Source organism: Danio rerio, chromosome 14 (assembly GCF_049306965.1).
Source record: "Danio rerio strain Tuebingen ecotype United States chromosome 14, GRCz12tu, whole genome shotgun sequence".
Lineage (NCBI taxonomy): Eukaryota > Metazoa > Chordata > Actinopteri > Cypriniformes > Danionidae > Danio > Danio rerio.
The window spans coordinates 45848873-45865664 of record NC_133189.1 but is presented as its reverse complement, the minus strand read 5'-3'; the positions used below and the strand labels follow the sequence as shown (position 1 = coordinate 45865664).

General features: G+C 36.4%; 2 protein-coding genes across 8 annotated transcripts in view; both read left to right on the top strand.

Annotated features, from left to right (window-relative positions):
- Positions 1–16269, top strand: part of cenpi (centromere protein I) — a 30475-nt gene extending 14206 nt beyond the window's left edge. Inside the window, exons 13-21 of one of the 3 annotated variants that reach the window (XR_012389526.1) lie at positions 9–73; positions 336–445; positions 3122–3257; positions 6852–6976; positions 10615–10663; positions 13280–13498; positions 13927–13968; positions 14123–14800; positions 15353–16269. Coding sequence is in view for 1 of the 3 variants with exons in the window: in NM_001386250.1 (NP_001373179.1) it covers positions 9–73; positions 336–445; positions 3122–3257; positions 6852–6976; positions 10615–10663; positions 13280–13498; positions 13927–13968; positions 14123–14269 (893 nt within the window). In the remaining 2 variants the exon portion in view is untranslated. 3 annotated transcript variants of the gene reach the window in all.
- An 86-nt stretch (positions 16270–16355) lies between these two features.
- The window catches only part of drp2 (dystrophin related protein 2), a 336153-nt gene continuing 335716 nt past the window's right edge, over positions 16356–16792 (top strand). For all 5 annotated transcript variants that reach the window (XR_012389521.1, XM_073921452.1, XM_073921450.1 and 2 more), the window contains exon 1: positions 16356–16742. Coding sequence is in view for 2 of the 5 variants with exons in the window: in XM_068213215.2 (XP_068069316.2) it covers positions 16608–16742 (135 nt within the window). In the remaining 3 variants the exon portion in view is untranslated. The remainder of the gene's footprint in view (positions 16743–16792) is intronic.

Genomic DNA, 16792 nt, shown 5'->3' with positions numbered 1-16792 from the left:
GTCTTCAGACATGAACAAGCTTCTCTTTGAGCCGCTGAAGCAGCTTTATTTTACCTCGACAGTATTTTTCAAGGTTTGTATGTTCTTGTTCTGTTTTTAATGCACTTTCTCTCGGTTTGTGTGAAGCACAGGCATTACTGCAAAAGCCAGATTATGTCAATGAATGCTAAAGCAGTTCGGAGATAAGTGAATTACTCTTTCCACGCTAAGCGGTGGCATCTTCACACTTTACTGTTGTTTGAGTGGTGTTATTTAAGCTTGCAGCAGTTGAAAGTAGGTTCAGATTTTTTTGCACCATTATCTGAATGTGCCTTTTCACATTGTCGTCCTCATAGTGTAGTGTCATCGAGTGTCTGAATAGCATGCTGGTGAAGTGGCTGACATGGCACTCAGTTAGTGCATCAGAGGGCAGTTTGGATATCAGTCTTAACAGCAACAGCACCATGTGAGTATCCCACAATTATTCAAATGTTTGAAATCTAAATATATTATGGTTTCAACCAACTATAAGTCAAAAAATAAATAAACAAACAAAAGTTTCATTGGCATGTCACATTTTTTCAATTTAATTAGACACAATGTAAGGTGCCTACTGGCAGTAATAAGACTTGCTAACACTTTATAATAAGGTTTCATAAGTTAATTATGTATTTACTAGCATGAACTAATAATGAACAAAACATTTATTTGTCATAGTTTAACATTTATTGAATGCATTATTAAACTCTAAACACTAATAAATCCATAAACACTGTTATAAATCTATTGTTGTTTGTTCATGTTAGTAAATGCATAAACAAATACAACCTTATTGTAAAATGTCACTCAAGACTTGCGCATATTTATTGAAAGGGGAGGAAAACCCTATTTGTAGCTTGTCTAAGAATATTTTGGCCCCGTTTACACCGTCAGGTCACCGCCCAATTTCAATTAGTTGCCTTTATTTGATGTTTTTGCCTGTCTGTTTACATGTTCTTTTGTGACCCATATGTGATTCATTACACTTGCCATACAATTTACGACGTTGCGTAAAAAATTGTCTTGCTTTTAGCGCTGCGAAATATGTGAAATTGGCTCAACTTTAAATGATTTTGAGGCGGAGGAGAGTGACAGGGCCGTCATCATAGCTTGCACCGACGGTTTATATATGGTGTCCTCCACCATTCTGAGGAATTTGTGGGTATGAGGGAGATCTCAGGTCTGGTGTGAGCAGATTGTGGCGGGCTGTAATAAGGAGCTGTGGGTCCGAAATTTTAGGATGAGCGCACGCACGCTCTTCCTTCTACGTCTTTAAATCGCAGAGAAGTACCACATTGTCGCAAGTTTAATGACATACTGAATGCCTCAAAGCAAATCTGCCTGTTTACATGATTGATTGTCACATATCCGATTTATATCTGATTTATTTCCACATATGAAAGAGTCCTGAAACCAATCTCTGAATATCTGAATCCTGGCGTTTTTTTTCCGTGATTACATTGGGTCACATTTAACTTTCAGTGTAAATGGGACCTTTGTTTAGAATGTATGTTTTTAAATGATTTTAGAGAGCATTTTTATTCAGGAAATATTTGAAGTAAAATGCTTAAAGAGGTGGAAGGATTTTAAAGTACTGATCATTGATCAAATTGAAACAACTTCTACGTTTAGTACAAGTGCTCTCATGAATTAGGGCAGCACGATATCGGAAAAATCTGCTTATATTTAGTTTTGCTGCGATTATATATTGCGATATGAATATCATTTCACGAGATATATTGAAGACTTCTATTTGGAAAGATTTCATTCATTTTGATGAACTGGGACGGTCAAGTTTTTTGTCCTCTGCAGTGAATCTGCATAAAATATAATAAATTACAAGCATATATGACACAGTAAAATAATCAATGCTTTATGGTTTTCTAGGGAGTCTAACAGTATTCATGTACAGAAACTGAACAATCAGACATAAAATAAATTAGTCATCATTGTATAAATCTCTTTTTTATTGTAATATTCTGTAGTTTCTTCATTGTTTAATCTTTTATAAATGATCTAATCCTGCAATATGATATATTATGCAATATGGCATTAAAATTAAAAAGGCATTAATCCTGCTCATATGGCATTAAAAAATAAATAAATTATTGTAAAATGTTACCCAAAACCTGTACATACAAAATGTGTATTTTAGTTCCACTCACTCAACCAATTTTACTTACTATTTTACATTTTAGTTACTGAAAAGAAAATAATTATATTGGCGTTCATTATAGAAAAACATTTATTAACATCAAGCTTTTTGAAATGCATCAAGCTTTTTAAGATGCAAAATAAAATGTTTTCAGTCCATTATGATTTATTTTTTTACTAATGTAATTTAAGCCAATAATTTCTTTATTTCTTAAATATTCAATGAAACCGTATAAGGTAAATACGCTGTAAATGCTGATGTCTTTAATGTGACTTGCGCTTTACCGAGCATCCTCTCAGAGTTTTTAATCACTGTCAAAAACTCAATGTTTTGGAAAAAAAAACTGCAGAAGTAATCCAAAGAAATAAGAGCACACTCCAGTGATTTGTGCTCTTTAAAGCCTCGCCCTGAGCTTTACCACTGCAGGTTTCTTTATATTTTATATTTAAAAGAGATCAATGAACTGCTCCTGTGGTCGGGCTCCATCTCAACCTCGTTTACCCTGAAAGTGTTGAGTGGAACGATGTGAAATGAAGTGAGGTGGATTTTTTAAAATTTTATTTATTTTTTTTCCCTCTCGCCTGTCGTGTATTGCTTCTCTCACACTGCTGATTTGGTTATTTTTTTATTACATTACCGAAGTGCACAGCTGAAGGAGAAATTATGATCAAGGGCAAAACCCTGTTTGACTGCACCGGTGTGCCATGCATCAATGCGATACGCCCATTATTCCCTTTTTCACTCTGGGTCTGCGCTGTGCGAATTGTGTGGGTGCCAAACATAGCACAAAGACACATCTGGTGTATACTAGGAGTGATTTAAAGCTGATTTATTGTTCACCTTAGGAGAAATATAGTACACCCTACAAGGGAAAACTCACTTTTCACATGCTATTTTGTGTGTATGCCTTCAAAAAGAATAAATAATCCCCTATTTTTATTTTTCTAGGACTATGACCTTGTCTGGCTTCATGGACTCCGTTATGGAGCTTGTGCGCTTTGTGGGACTGCTGGCGTCTGAGGGACTCCGTCTGGAGAACTGCCACGTTCTTCTGCTCAACCAGACACTCGCCTTCTATGAGACGGTACACTCCGCTATGATTAACTTAATTAACATGATGTTCTTGGCAGGGTGACATCAGCTGAAGTTCCTGCCTGAGATTTGTGTGTTGATTTTTCAATCGTAGATTTAGCACAACAAGCAGAGATGATGTTGATATCTTTTAGGGATGCACAATGTATATTTCATCATGATATCGCAGTGTGCAAATCTGTAATAGTCATATTGCAAGATCTGTAATTTGAGATTATTATTATCCATGAAACACAGTTCAGAACATGTAATTTTTTGGGGGTGATATTGCAAAAAAAAAAAATCACGATATCATGTTTCATATAATTCAATATCGATAATTATTGAATACATTTTACCTGTGCATTTAGGAATGTTAGGATTTAACCACTTTATTTTAATTTACCAACATACCAACTACTAAGGCAATTAATTTTAATAGTCAAAAACAAATATTTCAACAAAATATCTCATATCTTTATAATAAAATAAACAAGTGTTAAAGAGACTTAAACTTGATAAATAAAAAGTTACAAAGTGTGTGCAACTAAGGTAGATCAACACCTGCAAGGTGTGAATAATCATAATACAATTAACCTCAAACTCTGTAAACAACACCGATTGTGATAATCAAATCTGAGCTTTAAGGTAAAGGAACCAGCCATCATAAATCAAATACATGCTGAGTTGGATGGCTACGTTGCCCCAATGCTAAACTCTCTCAGATTAAATGCTGGTGGCCGGGATGCAAAAGAAAAGAAACCAAAAAGCCACTCTGGCGACATCCTTACATCCTTTTTTATTTACGATCTCCTCACTGCTGCTAGCTACCGCACACATTTTTTGCATGTGTTGTTATTCTGACCTGAAGTGACAAGCACATGATTTCCTTGACCATTACAATGGGCTTTGCGCTTATGCTCACCTGGCGTCTCTCGTAACCAATCGGCCATCAATCGTTTTCTCAGAGGATGTCGGGTTAATGGAGAAAAGTAAAAAGCACTGCAGTGTTTGGGTGCGCTGTGCTTGTCTGAGGTAATTAGTCTGTCGTTATTACTGAAATGTGTATATTCTACACAAAGCATGAAACAGATTGGTTAGTTCTACTTGCATGAATCGTGGTGCGCTCACCACATTCTGAAAAGTTGAGTTTTTTTCCAATAGGTGCGCTTGCACAACATGTGCACATTGCTCACATACCATTAGAAAAGACAAACTGACACCCTAAGCTCATTGGCATTGCTTCCAAGGCATGTGCTCAGCAGCCCATTTCAATAAGACTCTAGCACTTCTTACCAAATCTTTAAAAAAAAATGTTTTATCGATATTGTCAATAAATATCAATAACGATTTTATCACCCAGCCCTAGTGTAATCATTGCAAAGTTTATTTCAATCTAATAGAGGGAAAGACGTATTTTAGTCAGCTTTTGAGGACTGTGATGAATTGAAACAATTTGGGCGGGAAGAAGGTTTGCAGCTTTAACAAAGAATAATTGTGTTTGTTTAATTATGAAGTTTGGCTGCACAATATATAGTTTCAGCATCGATATTGCAATAGTCACATCTAAGGATCTGCAATGTTCAGCGTAAATGAGAGCTGCACATTGAGAGATTTTCACTTTCAACATTTTACATTGTGATATTTCAGAAGATAACTTAATCAGCTTTTAGATTGATTGAAATGATTTTGTAGGGGAGTTAATTTGCATAAAATATAATTAATTAATTATAATTAACTAATTATCTATAAGCAGAGATGGAGCAAATATACAAAAGGAGTCTAACTGTTCAGGTACATAAATAAAATAATCAAATGTATAATAAAGCTGCTTATTTGTCATTGTATATATAATTAAGTACATTTAATCTTTGTTAAAGCTACAAATAATAATAGTTAATTTGTTTTAAAGATTCTTTAAATTCGCTTCAAATGTTTACAGAGGCCTAAAAATCACTTTCTACTTCATGTTAAATTGAAATGACTCAAATTAGCATGTGTTCTGAACGGTTGTGCCTGCTTAACTACAATCATGACTCCACTTTGCACGTCCTGCGATGTGACTATTGCGAATTCACACATTGCGATATCGATGGCAAAACGATATACAGTATTGTGCAGCACACATCTAAATTATAGTTGAGCAGCTCCACAGTTCAGAGCACATAAGACAATTGAGTTGCCGAGTTTAAATGTAATAAAATGAAGGATGTTATACCTTTGCAATTTGATTTGACATTGATTATTTAAACTCGGACCACCAATCGCTCTAATTTACTTGTGGGATGTTTTCCCTGCATGCAAATTTTTCGATGGAGTTCAATTTTTTTTTTAACCTGGACTGTGGATTGTGCATTTGAGGCAAACACACCGTGTCATTCACACTGTGCTATTATAATTCCACTTATATTCATGTGTTAGCATTGACCTTGCATGTAATCTACACCCGCAAATACTTAATTCCTCATTTGGTGTGAACCCAGCATTACACTTTCAAACACTGTTTATTTCCCTTTTACCTTTGCTCTTTATTACTTTATTTATTGCATTTTATGCTTTATTCACTCCCCTACAGAATCATTGCAATTAGGGCTGGACAATATATCGCTCTAGCATAATATAATGTGTGCATCCGCAATAGACATCGCATAGATATGCAGTGTTGAGTTGACTTTGCCGTGTAACTTTTACATTTACACATACAAAACCATAATGAATGCACTGTTTATTTTACTTTCATCTTTGCTTTGTTGCATTTATCTACACTTGTAGATTGTTTATTACATGTTATGCATGATTCTTTCCCCTACAGAATCATCCTAATCAATAAAAATTAGCCACACTTTAAGGACAATTTCCCACTATTAACTAGATACTTATTAGCATGCATGTTGTTGAGATATTGGCTGCTTATTATTACTTGCATATTCTGTATGATCTTATTCTACATCCCCAATCCTACTCAATACCTAAACTACCTTAATAATATTAAGCAAAAGTCTAAATTGATTGCCAAAAGTGAGAATTGAACCTTAAAATAAAGCACGATATTGCAACATGTATCGCAGAGAAAAACATATTGCAATGTCAGATTTTTTTTAATATCGTGCAGCCCTAATTGCAATTAATCCTAATTCATTTGTAATTTCCAAATCAAGCTATAAATAGGCCATCTAGTGAAATTGTATGCATATGGCAATATATATTGCAGAAAAACAAAATATCGCAATGTCAGGGTTTTTCAATATTGTGCAGCATTACAGTAAAGACTATACAGTGTTATTTTGCATGTGCTTATTGACTTTCTGTACCTCAGTACTGCTGGACTCAACCAAAAATGATAAAGAACCATTTATTTCATTTCAATCTTTGATCTATTGTTTTCATCTGTGCTTTAATTCATTTAATTTAGTCAATTTTTCTATAATTTTGTATATTTTATGATGATGCACTTCCTTACAAAATCATCCCACTGATTGTGAATTTATAAATTCTTTCCAAATAGTCATCTTGTGAAATTATAATATATTTAGCAGGAAAAGAAAACTGCACTGTCAGTTCTGTTGTCTTTGTGCTAATACAGACATTGCTCTCTCGTTCTGTCTAGGTGTGTGATATGTTTCTCAAGTACAGTTTGCCTCTGATCATCATGCCTCCTGCTGGGGTTTTCTACCCAGCTCTGTTTGCCATAGACTCGATCAGCCTGGATCGTCTCGGCTACATCATGTACAGGTACTGTTTGTGAGCTATAATAGTCTTTATGGGGTGTTTTATCACTTTGAGTCCTGGAGATTTTCTGCTTGAGATGTTAGCGTGGCCATGTTAGATTAAGGGCATCTTGTGGAACAGTTTGTTGTGCTTTTTGGGTGAGTGAGCCGGGTGAGGGGACACCTGTGTGCTGCTGGCTAAGCTAAGGGCAATCGCCTGAGCCTTCAAATGCATTACACTGCCATGGCATGATGCCTGCAAGCAGTAGATCAAATCAAGTATGAAGATGCTTTCATCTGCTTCAACACACAAGTGTTTCAGTTCTGCTGTTAAGACAGCATGGACTGTTCATTCACAAAATTTAAAAGTATTTATTTACTTTCATACAATATTCATGGTGGAGTTAAATTTCATGTGAAAAAGAAGTTGCTGAGACTTTTATTTTAGTATGTGGATGTGCTTTCAACTGAAATGGAATATCAAGTAGGGGTCGGGGCTTTCGTTTTGCATATCATTCCCTTATAGCAAACTAATGGTAAGGGGGATATGGTTAAGAATGGTATGGAACATGGAAATAATTGTGGAAGAAAGTGGTCAGCAGGGCTCGAAATTAACTTTTATACTTGGTAGCACCGGTGCTCCCAACTTAAAAAATTTAGGAGCACCAGAAAAAATTTAGGAGCACCCACCAAAAATGATTGAGCACCGCTGCAAATTGTATTTTAAGGGACTTATTGTATTTTAAAACAACATCAATTAGGACTAACAAAAACCAGAAACAACTATAACTAATGCTGAGATTACATTGATATTTGTGTGCAATATTTCCAAAATGTGTATGTCTAATAATTCTAGAATATTAATGATGATGAAAATGACAATAATAGTAACAATAAATTACATTTCTCATCATCATGCTGCCTTGAATGTGCTTGAATGTAAGTTATCTGCTATAAAAAGTCTGTTACTTTATGAAAAATAAATGTATAGTTTGCATCAAACAAAAATGAAGCATTGCAGTAAGAAATATTTATTTTGTACTACTAAACAGCATATATATGCATGTCAGTTTAATAAATAATATTTCTGTTGCAAAACAAACAAAAGATTATAATAAAATATTAAATTCAAGGCTGAAAGCTGCAAAACAGTCATCAGTAACTAAATAAAAAATATATACACCTCAAGAAAGAATAGGCAAAAGAAAGTAAGTAAAGTCTCACTTCTATCACTCTTTAAAAGTTTTGGTTTCAGTTTGTGTTAATTTAAATGTTCCGTCTGAGCTGATTTTCATTTTTCTGTGTTTGTGGAAAAGCAGGCGAGTCAGCCGACCCCATTTATGAGCAGGTTAAGCACCGGCGCAATACCGCAGTTTGTTATGAGACGCAGTTTCAGTGTAAACTTAGTAAAGGCGAGCTTCTTTGGCGATGATACAGTATTAGATTTGACTTTTAGCGGACAATTGCGCTGAACACGCAGTGAATGCAACGCATCGAGATTCGGCCACCTTCTCCGAAAAGCACGTACTCGATTGATCTCAGCTGGCGGATCAATATTCATCACGTGTCATGATCGCTCTCATCTGCGCCTCAACTTTAGTTGGGGTTTGCACTTTGCAAACCTGTGTGCTTTAAGTTTTCACACTTTAGCCGTTGGCAATTCCCGTGGACATAAAAGCTCCCTCCCTGTCATCATCGAACAGTGGAAAGCCTTGAGTGATTGACAGCTAATATGAACCAATATAGCGGCAGGGAAGAGCGATTCAGCACGTTTAAAAAAAAAATCAAAACAGGTCGCACTAATGCGCCCAAATATATTATGAGGTCGCATCGATTAATTTTCGGGCGCATATGCGACCAAAATGGTCGCAATTTCGAGCCCTGGTCAGACTTTTGAAGATTACCAAAACAGCCATTTTTTTCAGTGGATTAACTTGCACAGATTAATTGTTGACTTAAATTATAATTCTTTACATTTATATACTGTATATCTTTTCTGGACACTCAAAGCTCTTTACACATTGGGGGAATCTCCTAATCCACCACCAGTGTGCAGCATCCACCTGGATGACACGACGGCAGCCTCTGGAGAGGAGACAGAGTGATGAAGCTAGTTATGATATGGGGATGGTTAGAAGGCCATGATGGACATAGACCAGTGGGCCAATTTGGCCAGAATCACAGGATTTTCAATGACCACAGAGAGTCAGGACCTCGATTTATCATCTCATCCAAAAGGAGGCGCTCACTGTGCAATATAGAGTCCCAATCAATATACTGCGGCTTATGGACCCCCTGCTGGTCTCCCTAACACCACTTCCGGCAACAACCTAGCTTTCCCATGTGGTTTCCCATCCAGGTGCCACCCTGCTTCGCTTCAGTTGTTGACCATGTGAGAGTTGCAGAGAGCTAATGATTTACAATGTGTGCTAGCAAAATAAGCACTGTAAATTTTGATTTCAGGCAGAATTAAAAAATGTTGAGATATTGAAAGATTATATGAAGCTTCTGCTTTCCCTACTTTGAAAGAAGAAAAAGCTGTAAATTCCAATTCATCTGAGCTCATATGATTATGTGCTAGGAACCGACTTTGTTTTTTGTGTCCAATTTGCTTGCTATATTTTTGGTCTATTTGCATTACTTTCATTGAATAAAACATGCTGAGGGATAAGCCAAATTAAGGAGAGGTCATTGGCAAACTGGAATGTTAATCCCTCATACTGATTCCCTTAAATGTTCTCTTCTGACTTTAAATATAAGTCTATAAGATAAGTCGCTTTTGCTCAAACTGGCTGTTTATTCAATTTAAAAAAACAGCTTAGCGGAAAAAGTAATTTATTTATGTACAATAATTTATTAAGTGTATGTGAAATATTACATTTTAGGCTGTTTTTTTTTTGTTTTAATACATTTTAAAGTGTAATGTATTCCTGTGATTGCAAAGTGTTTCAGCAACTTTGTTTCTTAATAGTTATTTGAAAATGACTTGTAATAATAATATATGAAAGAGTTTTAAAGAATATTAGCTTTATATACAGTATTCAGCATATATGAGTACACCCCATATTGAAAAAGAATATTTTTCTCCATTTCTCAGTGAAAATGGGTGATGTATATTGATGGATTTGAACAAAACAGATTTATTAAACAGATATATTTATTAAAATAATAATTTAGTCACAGAACATTTCTAGAAATGGAAAGATAACACATTTGAATTCATGCAAAATATTGCAAAAAAAAAAATATTACAACCTACACCATTTCAGCAAAATTGTATATATTTTTTGTTTCTTTTAATTTTTGCTATTGTTGAAAATTTTGTATAATATTTTTCCCTAACATATAAATTTGGGCTACTAATTTTTGAACCATCGTAAGTTATTTTGTCAGATTAGCTCCAGATTTGGCTTCAGTACTGACTAAACTAATGTATATGCACAAATATAATATTGTAAAGCATCCTATAGAACATATCAATTTTTAAATTAGAGATTTGTGGGAGTGTACTAATATATGCTGAGTACTGTAGGTATTCATTCACAGACCCCAGATTTAAGTGCATTTCTGACCTAAAGATATTTGTAGAAAGTATCTTTAATAAAATCAGCAAAATAACATGTTTAACATTAGTAATAAAATCTTGTTGTATCATTTTCTCAGGTACCGGATGAATCTGACCTTGGCGAAGCAACAAAAGCAGCAGAGAGAGGTAATGAGGACACAGTGTCATAAAACGTACACAGCAAAGTCACGAAAGCCAGCTGTGTGTGTATGCTTGTGGCTTTTTGTGTCTGAATAATTTTCTGATAATGGGTAAATTAGAAAGATCTTCAAGCTTTTAAGAATTTACAATGAAGCTCACGGAGGCTGTTGCGGTAAATTCACCTTAGCTGCTGGGGATGAAGAAGAATGGAGCCTTCTTGATTGAATCCAAGTGGGACAAAGGATTTTCAAAATATGAGCACAGCACTGGCATTGCAGTGAATGAAATGGCCAAGTAATTGGATCTCAGCTGTTTCATTTCAAATACATAAATGACGCTTTTTATTCACTCACAAGGTAGTTCTCGTCTCACTTGCAAAATCATTAGATCCCTTTAATCGCACCAGATGTCTTTTTTTTTTTTTGCTCTTAAACACTTTGTGGAATTTGTGGAATCACACCTGGCTCATCTGGAGTGTTTGCTTTAAAACTTAGTGCACTTTTTTTTTTTTTACTTTGGTTTGGTTCATTTTATACCTAAATGGCCAAGGCAATCGTTCACTGATCTGCAATAAAAACAAGAACAATGCAGTCTTGGCCCAATTGGAAAAACTCATTTTGGTTGAGGTGAGATGGCAGTCCAATCCAACAGACCAATGAACCAAGCAGAATCATAATTCACAACAGGAAATGTTGCATTAAAACAGCTGCGTCTGATTTGGTGGCTGAGCACATTATTTAAACCAAGGATCAGTTAGAAAACCCAGGAGCATCTCTTCATCTTGAAATGATGTGTAATTGCTCTACATTGTGCATCACAAGAATGCCTTGATTCTTGTAATATTAGTTTTCTCAAATACATTGAAAGTAATGAATATTTGTAATTTAATATCAGTTATTGTGGCTTTACCTCTAGCTCTACTTTTACTCTAAACTTCTTCTCTCTACTCCTCTACTGTCACTTTTTATATGGTATGGTGCTTCACATGTAACAAATGACACACTTAAAACAATGAATACCAACACTTGGCATCAGGTACACAAACAAAAACTGATGCAAATTATGGTCTATTATTAATATTTTTTAATCATTATTTTTTTATTATATTTGCTTCAGTTTTTATTTAACTGCAGCAATAAATAAATTGTTTATTCAGTTATTATGTAACTGAATTGCTTCAGGCACAAAAGTAAAATTAGAAAGATTTACGGAACATCTAATTGTCAATAGACGTCTTTCAATAGGCATCCACACAAAATAATGATTGATGACATGATTTTTGATGACATGACATTTAATGATTGATTAAATTTCTTTATTGTAATTGGTATTTTAAAGAATGTTGAAATTGTTAACCAATCACTTTCATAGTATTTTTTCCTACTATGGTTGTTTGTGGCTACTGGTTTCCATAAAATGGTTTGTTCAACAGGAAAAACTAAATTGTGAAGCACTTGAGGTTGAGTTATTGGAGAGTACACTTTCATTTTTGGTGAACTATGCCCTGAACTACACTCACTTGCCACTTTATTAGGTACACCCGACCAACTGCTTGTTAACACAAATGCCAATCACATGGCATTATGTCTATGCATTTAGGCATGTAGACATGGTCAAGACGATCTGCTGCAGTTCAAACCAAGCATCAGAATGAGGGACAAAGGTGATTTAAGTGACTTTAAATGTGGCATGGTTGTTAGTGCCAGACGGGCTGGTCTGAGTATTTTAGAAACTGCTGATCTATTGGGATTTTCACACTCAAGAGGTATGCAGAAAAGCATCTCTGAATGCACAACACGTCGTACCTTGGCTACGGCAGCAGAAGACCACACCGGGTGTCACTGCTGTCAGCTAAGAAGTCTGATGAGTCTCGATTTTTGCTGCGATATTCGGATGGTATGGTCAGAATTTGGAGTCAACAACATGAAAGCATGGATCCATCCTGCCTTGTATCAAGGGTTCAGGCTGGTGGTGGTGTTATGGTGTAGGGGATATTTTCTTGGCACACTTTGGGCCTAGTAGTACCAATTGAGCATTGTGTCAATGCCGCAGTCTATCTGAGTATTGTTGCTGACCATGTCCATCCCTTTATGACCACAGTGTACCCATCTTCTGCTACTTCCAGCAGGATATCGCGCCATGTCATAAATTGCGTGTTAAGGAGCGTGACTGGTTTCTTGAACATGACGAATTCACTGTACTCAAATGGCCTCCACAGTCACCAGATCTCATTCCAATAGAGCACCTTTGGGAAGATTTCCATTATGGACGAACAGCCGACAAATATGCAGCAACTGCGTGATGCTATCATGTCAATATGGACCAAAATCTCTGAGGAATATTATACCTTGTTGAATCTATGCCACAAAGGATTAAGGCAGTTCTGAAGGAAAAAGGGGTCCAACCCAGTACTTGTAAGGTATATCTAATAAAGTGGCCAGTGAGTGTAAGTCAGTTTCAGAACAATTAAATTTTTTGTAACTTTAATATTAAACACAGTTTATATGGATCAAAACATTGTCAGTTTTTCTTAAACAATTACACCTTCATTCTTGCTTTAGGACAATTTTGAAAACTTTTTTGATCCACTTCAAATCTTAAGTATATCCTCCTGTATTGCAGCAAACGTTCCACATTAGCAGAAACGCATACAAGGAGTTTAACCGGAACCTTCAAACCATGGTGAACTCCATGTGGAATTCCCAGTGGTGCATCCCTGGTTCAGACCTGGAAATCAACAAGGATCTGATCGCTCTGTGCAAAATAGCAGAACCCTGGTGCTGTTTCGACATCATCCACCATCCGGCGCTTTTCAGCTACGCCATCGAGTTTCATCAGCGGGTGAGTGAGATATTCTCGCATGGTGACATTTAAAAGCACAAGAGCCGGTAATGGCACAGCGATGCTTGACTTGTCATAGCGTTTGAAGCGAAGGAGTAAGACTCGGCTGCACAAGCTAATTAGATGATTATATTACATCAAGTGCAAAGCCTTGTGTCACTACTGGGGACAGCAGAGCCTCCATTTTTCACTAATAACTTTAGGATTGGACAAGGAGATAAATGTGGTATTAATGCATCTTTTATAGAGGATCCATTAATACAGAATCACATTTTATTATTCATGGAAGCTGTGTGAGACTGGAATTTTCATCATCTTTAATAATACAAGTACCTTTTTTTGGTCCGACTGCAACATTCAGCAGTGTGTACTACAGAGATTTAAAGCAGAAGGGGGAGAATGATGAATATTTATGTTGTCTTTATCAGTGTTGGCCGGAGCGGAAGGATGTGGATCTCGGTTCCATAAAGGTACTATCGTTATATCATCTGCTTTTATTAAAACGTCTTCGATGAGTGTCTGGTGTGTGTATTATTTCTAATCAACACGGGAGCTTGATTTGATTTAATCATGAACTGATTACTGTACCCCAGGCTGAAGTAACTGTTCTTTTCATCTTTGCAGACCGGGAAGTACTGGAACTGGTACATGGAGTTTCTCTTTAATCAGGGCTTTGATGGACTCAACAACTTTATTCGGACCAACACTGGCCACGGTCCGTCATCGAGTAGTCAAGATGACAGGCAGCCCTTGAGTCAGAATTGTCACTGACAAACCTGTAAATACGAACTGTACATTACAAGCCGTTGTGTTGCTTTCCAGTCTTGTGTATATGTAGCCTTTTTGCTTTCTTTCTTTTGTGCAGAGAAAACAGAACTTAAACATTGTGATATTTTCATGTCTAAGATTGACAGCTTGTATATTATTCATTTAAACAATAAGGCTCTACATTTGTTTCGCTGTTAATAATAAATCCTTTGTTCCAGTGTGAGTTCCAGTAGTGTTTCAGCCATTAGCTGATGTGTTTTAAAGGGATAGTTCACCCAAAAATGAACATTTACTCCATTTATTCTCCTTCAAGTAGTTTCTGTTAAACTCTAAAGAAGATCTTTTGAAGAAAGCTGAAAAACTGTAGCCATTGACTTCCATAGTAGGAAAAACATGCTATGTACGTCAATGTTTACAAGTTTCCAGCTTTCTTTAAAATATCTTGTGTTCAACAAAAGAAAGTAAATCAAACAGGTTTGGGGCAAATAAACAGTGACAATTTTCAATTTTGGGTGAACTATCCCTTTAACTCATGTCCAAACTCAGTCCTGGAGGGCCGGTCTCTTGCATAGTTTAGCTCCAACTTGCTTCAACACACCTGCCAGGAAGTTTCTAGGATAAGCTTCTAGTACAGGGGTGGCCAACCCTGTTCCTGGAGAGCCACCTTCCTGCAGATTTCAGTTGCTACCCATATCAAACACACCTGAACCAATTAATGAGGACCTGAACACCATGTGATAATTACAGGCGTGTTTGATATGGGTTGCAACTAAAATCTGCAGGAAGGTGGCTCTCCAGGAACAGGGTTGACCACCCCTGTTCTAGTACAATGATCTCGAACTCAATTCCTGAAGGGCTGCAGCTTGGTTTAGCTCCTACTCACACCTGTTTAATAGTGTCTAGTAGTCTTGAACGCCTTGATTAGTTGGATCAGTTGTCTTTGAATAGGGTTGGAGCAAAACTGTGCCCCTGCAGCCCTCCAGGAATCAAGTTTGAGACCTGTGTGCTAGCAAGAGCCTGATTAGCTGGTTCAGGTGTGTTTGATTAGGGTTGCGAGCTAAATTGTTGAGGACACCGGCCCTCCAGGACCGAGTTTGGACACTCCTGCTTTAACTGAAGGACCTACTGGATTTGCCTACTATTAAATAACCTATTGAGCCTGTGTATATTTGACCCATGTATAGTTTTTAATATTTAAAGCCTGATTGTACTGATAAATGTTGTTAAAAAAAGTGTATTTGATTATGACCTGAACCCAGCAAACAATGTTGTGTTTATTAGACGTCTAATGGACACCTAAATGTAGACAGCTTGGCTAAAACAAGGCTTAACTTGGCCTGCCAGTGAAAATCTAATAGATATCTTAGAATAAATCAAAACTAGACTAGTCATGGAATACAGAGTAGACAGACGTTGCATATGTAGTGGTACAACTTTTTTTTTTTTCAAAAAAATTTTTTTTTTCAAATTTTTTTTTATTTTTTACTTTTCTTCAATGTCGATTAGATGTTCACTGTCAGCTCAAATTTAGCCTTGCTTTAGCCAAGCCATATTTGTTTAGATATCTATTAGACATCTCTTAGACTTTAAAAAAAAATACTAATAAACATCTAAACGTAGATAGCTTAACTAAAGCAAAGCTAAATTTATGCTGCCAGTGATAATCTAATAGACATCTAAGAATAGCCCAAAAGGAGACTAGTTAAATAGACAGATTTTAAATGTGTAGTTATTAATTTCTGTTTTTTTCATGACAAGTTTTGGTTTATTCTTAGCCAAGACGACTGTTTAGACGTCTATTAGACATCTTTTAAAAAGAAAATTCTTGCTGGGAATAGTTGAAAATACGTTTCTGTTATTGTCATTGAACAGGTTCTTATCAATCATTTAAATAGGCTGGGGTTTGTTATGTAAAGAATATACATAGTCTGCTTCTCACTAAATCAAATCCCATAAAGACTGCTTCTTTAAAAATCAATAAAGACCATTGTTTTCCACAGAAACACTGTAAGCATCCCTGAGGTAACTTCTTAGGAAATCTCAGCATCAAGGCAGCGAGAGCAAAAGCTTGCGTTTTACAGCTCGCCTCATAAATGTGAGCGTCTTCAACTCGCATCACACAGCTCCGCGTTTCTGACGGGCTCTGGAGATCCTCGGTGTGTCGTACTGTTTTCGGTCACGATGCCGTCCAGCAAACTTCACCTGGAGTGAATGAAGAATTCGCGGGATTACAGCTGATGCTTAATCACGAATTGAGGCAGATGTGCAACTTCAACACGATGAATTCCGCGAGCGCTGAACTACGCGGTTTACCTCGCTCGGCTGATGTCCTCGTTCATGTATGAGAGATTATTCGTTCACCGCCGACTGTCCGTTCATCACTTCTTCAATACTCTCATCCCGAAGCTTTCGCCTGAGCGTCAGTGTAAAATGGGAATCTGAAGTGCTTCACTTTCGCAGTTTTCCGGAGAAAAAGGTAAGCCTGTTTGCTGTGCTCGACAAGTGTGGGGATGCTTTCAATTTGGA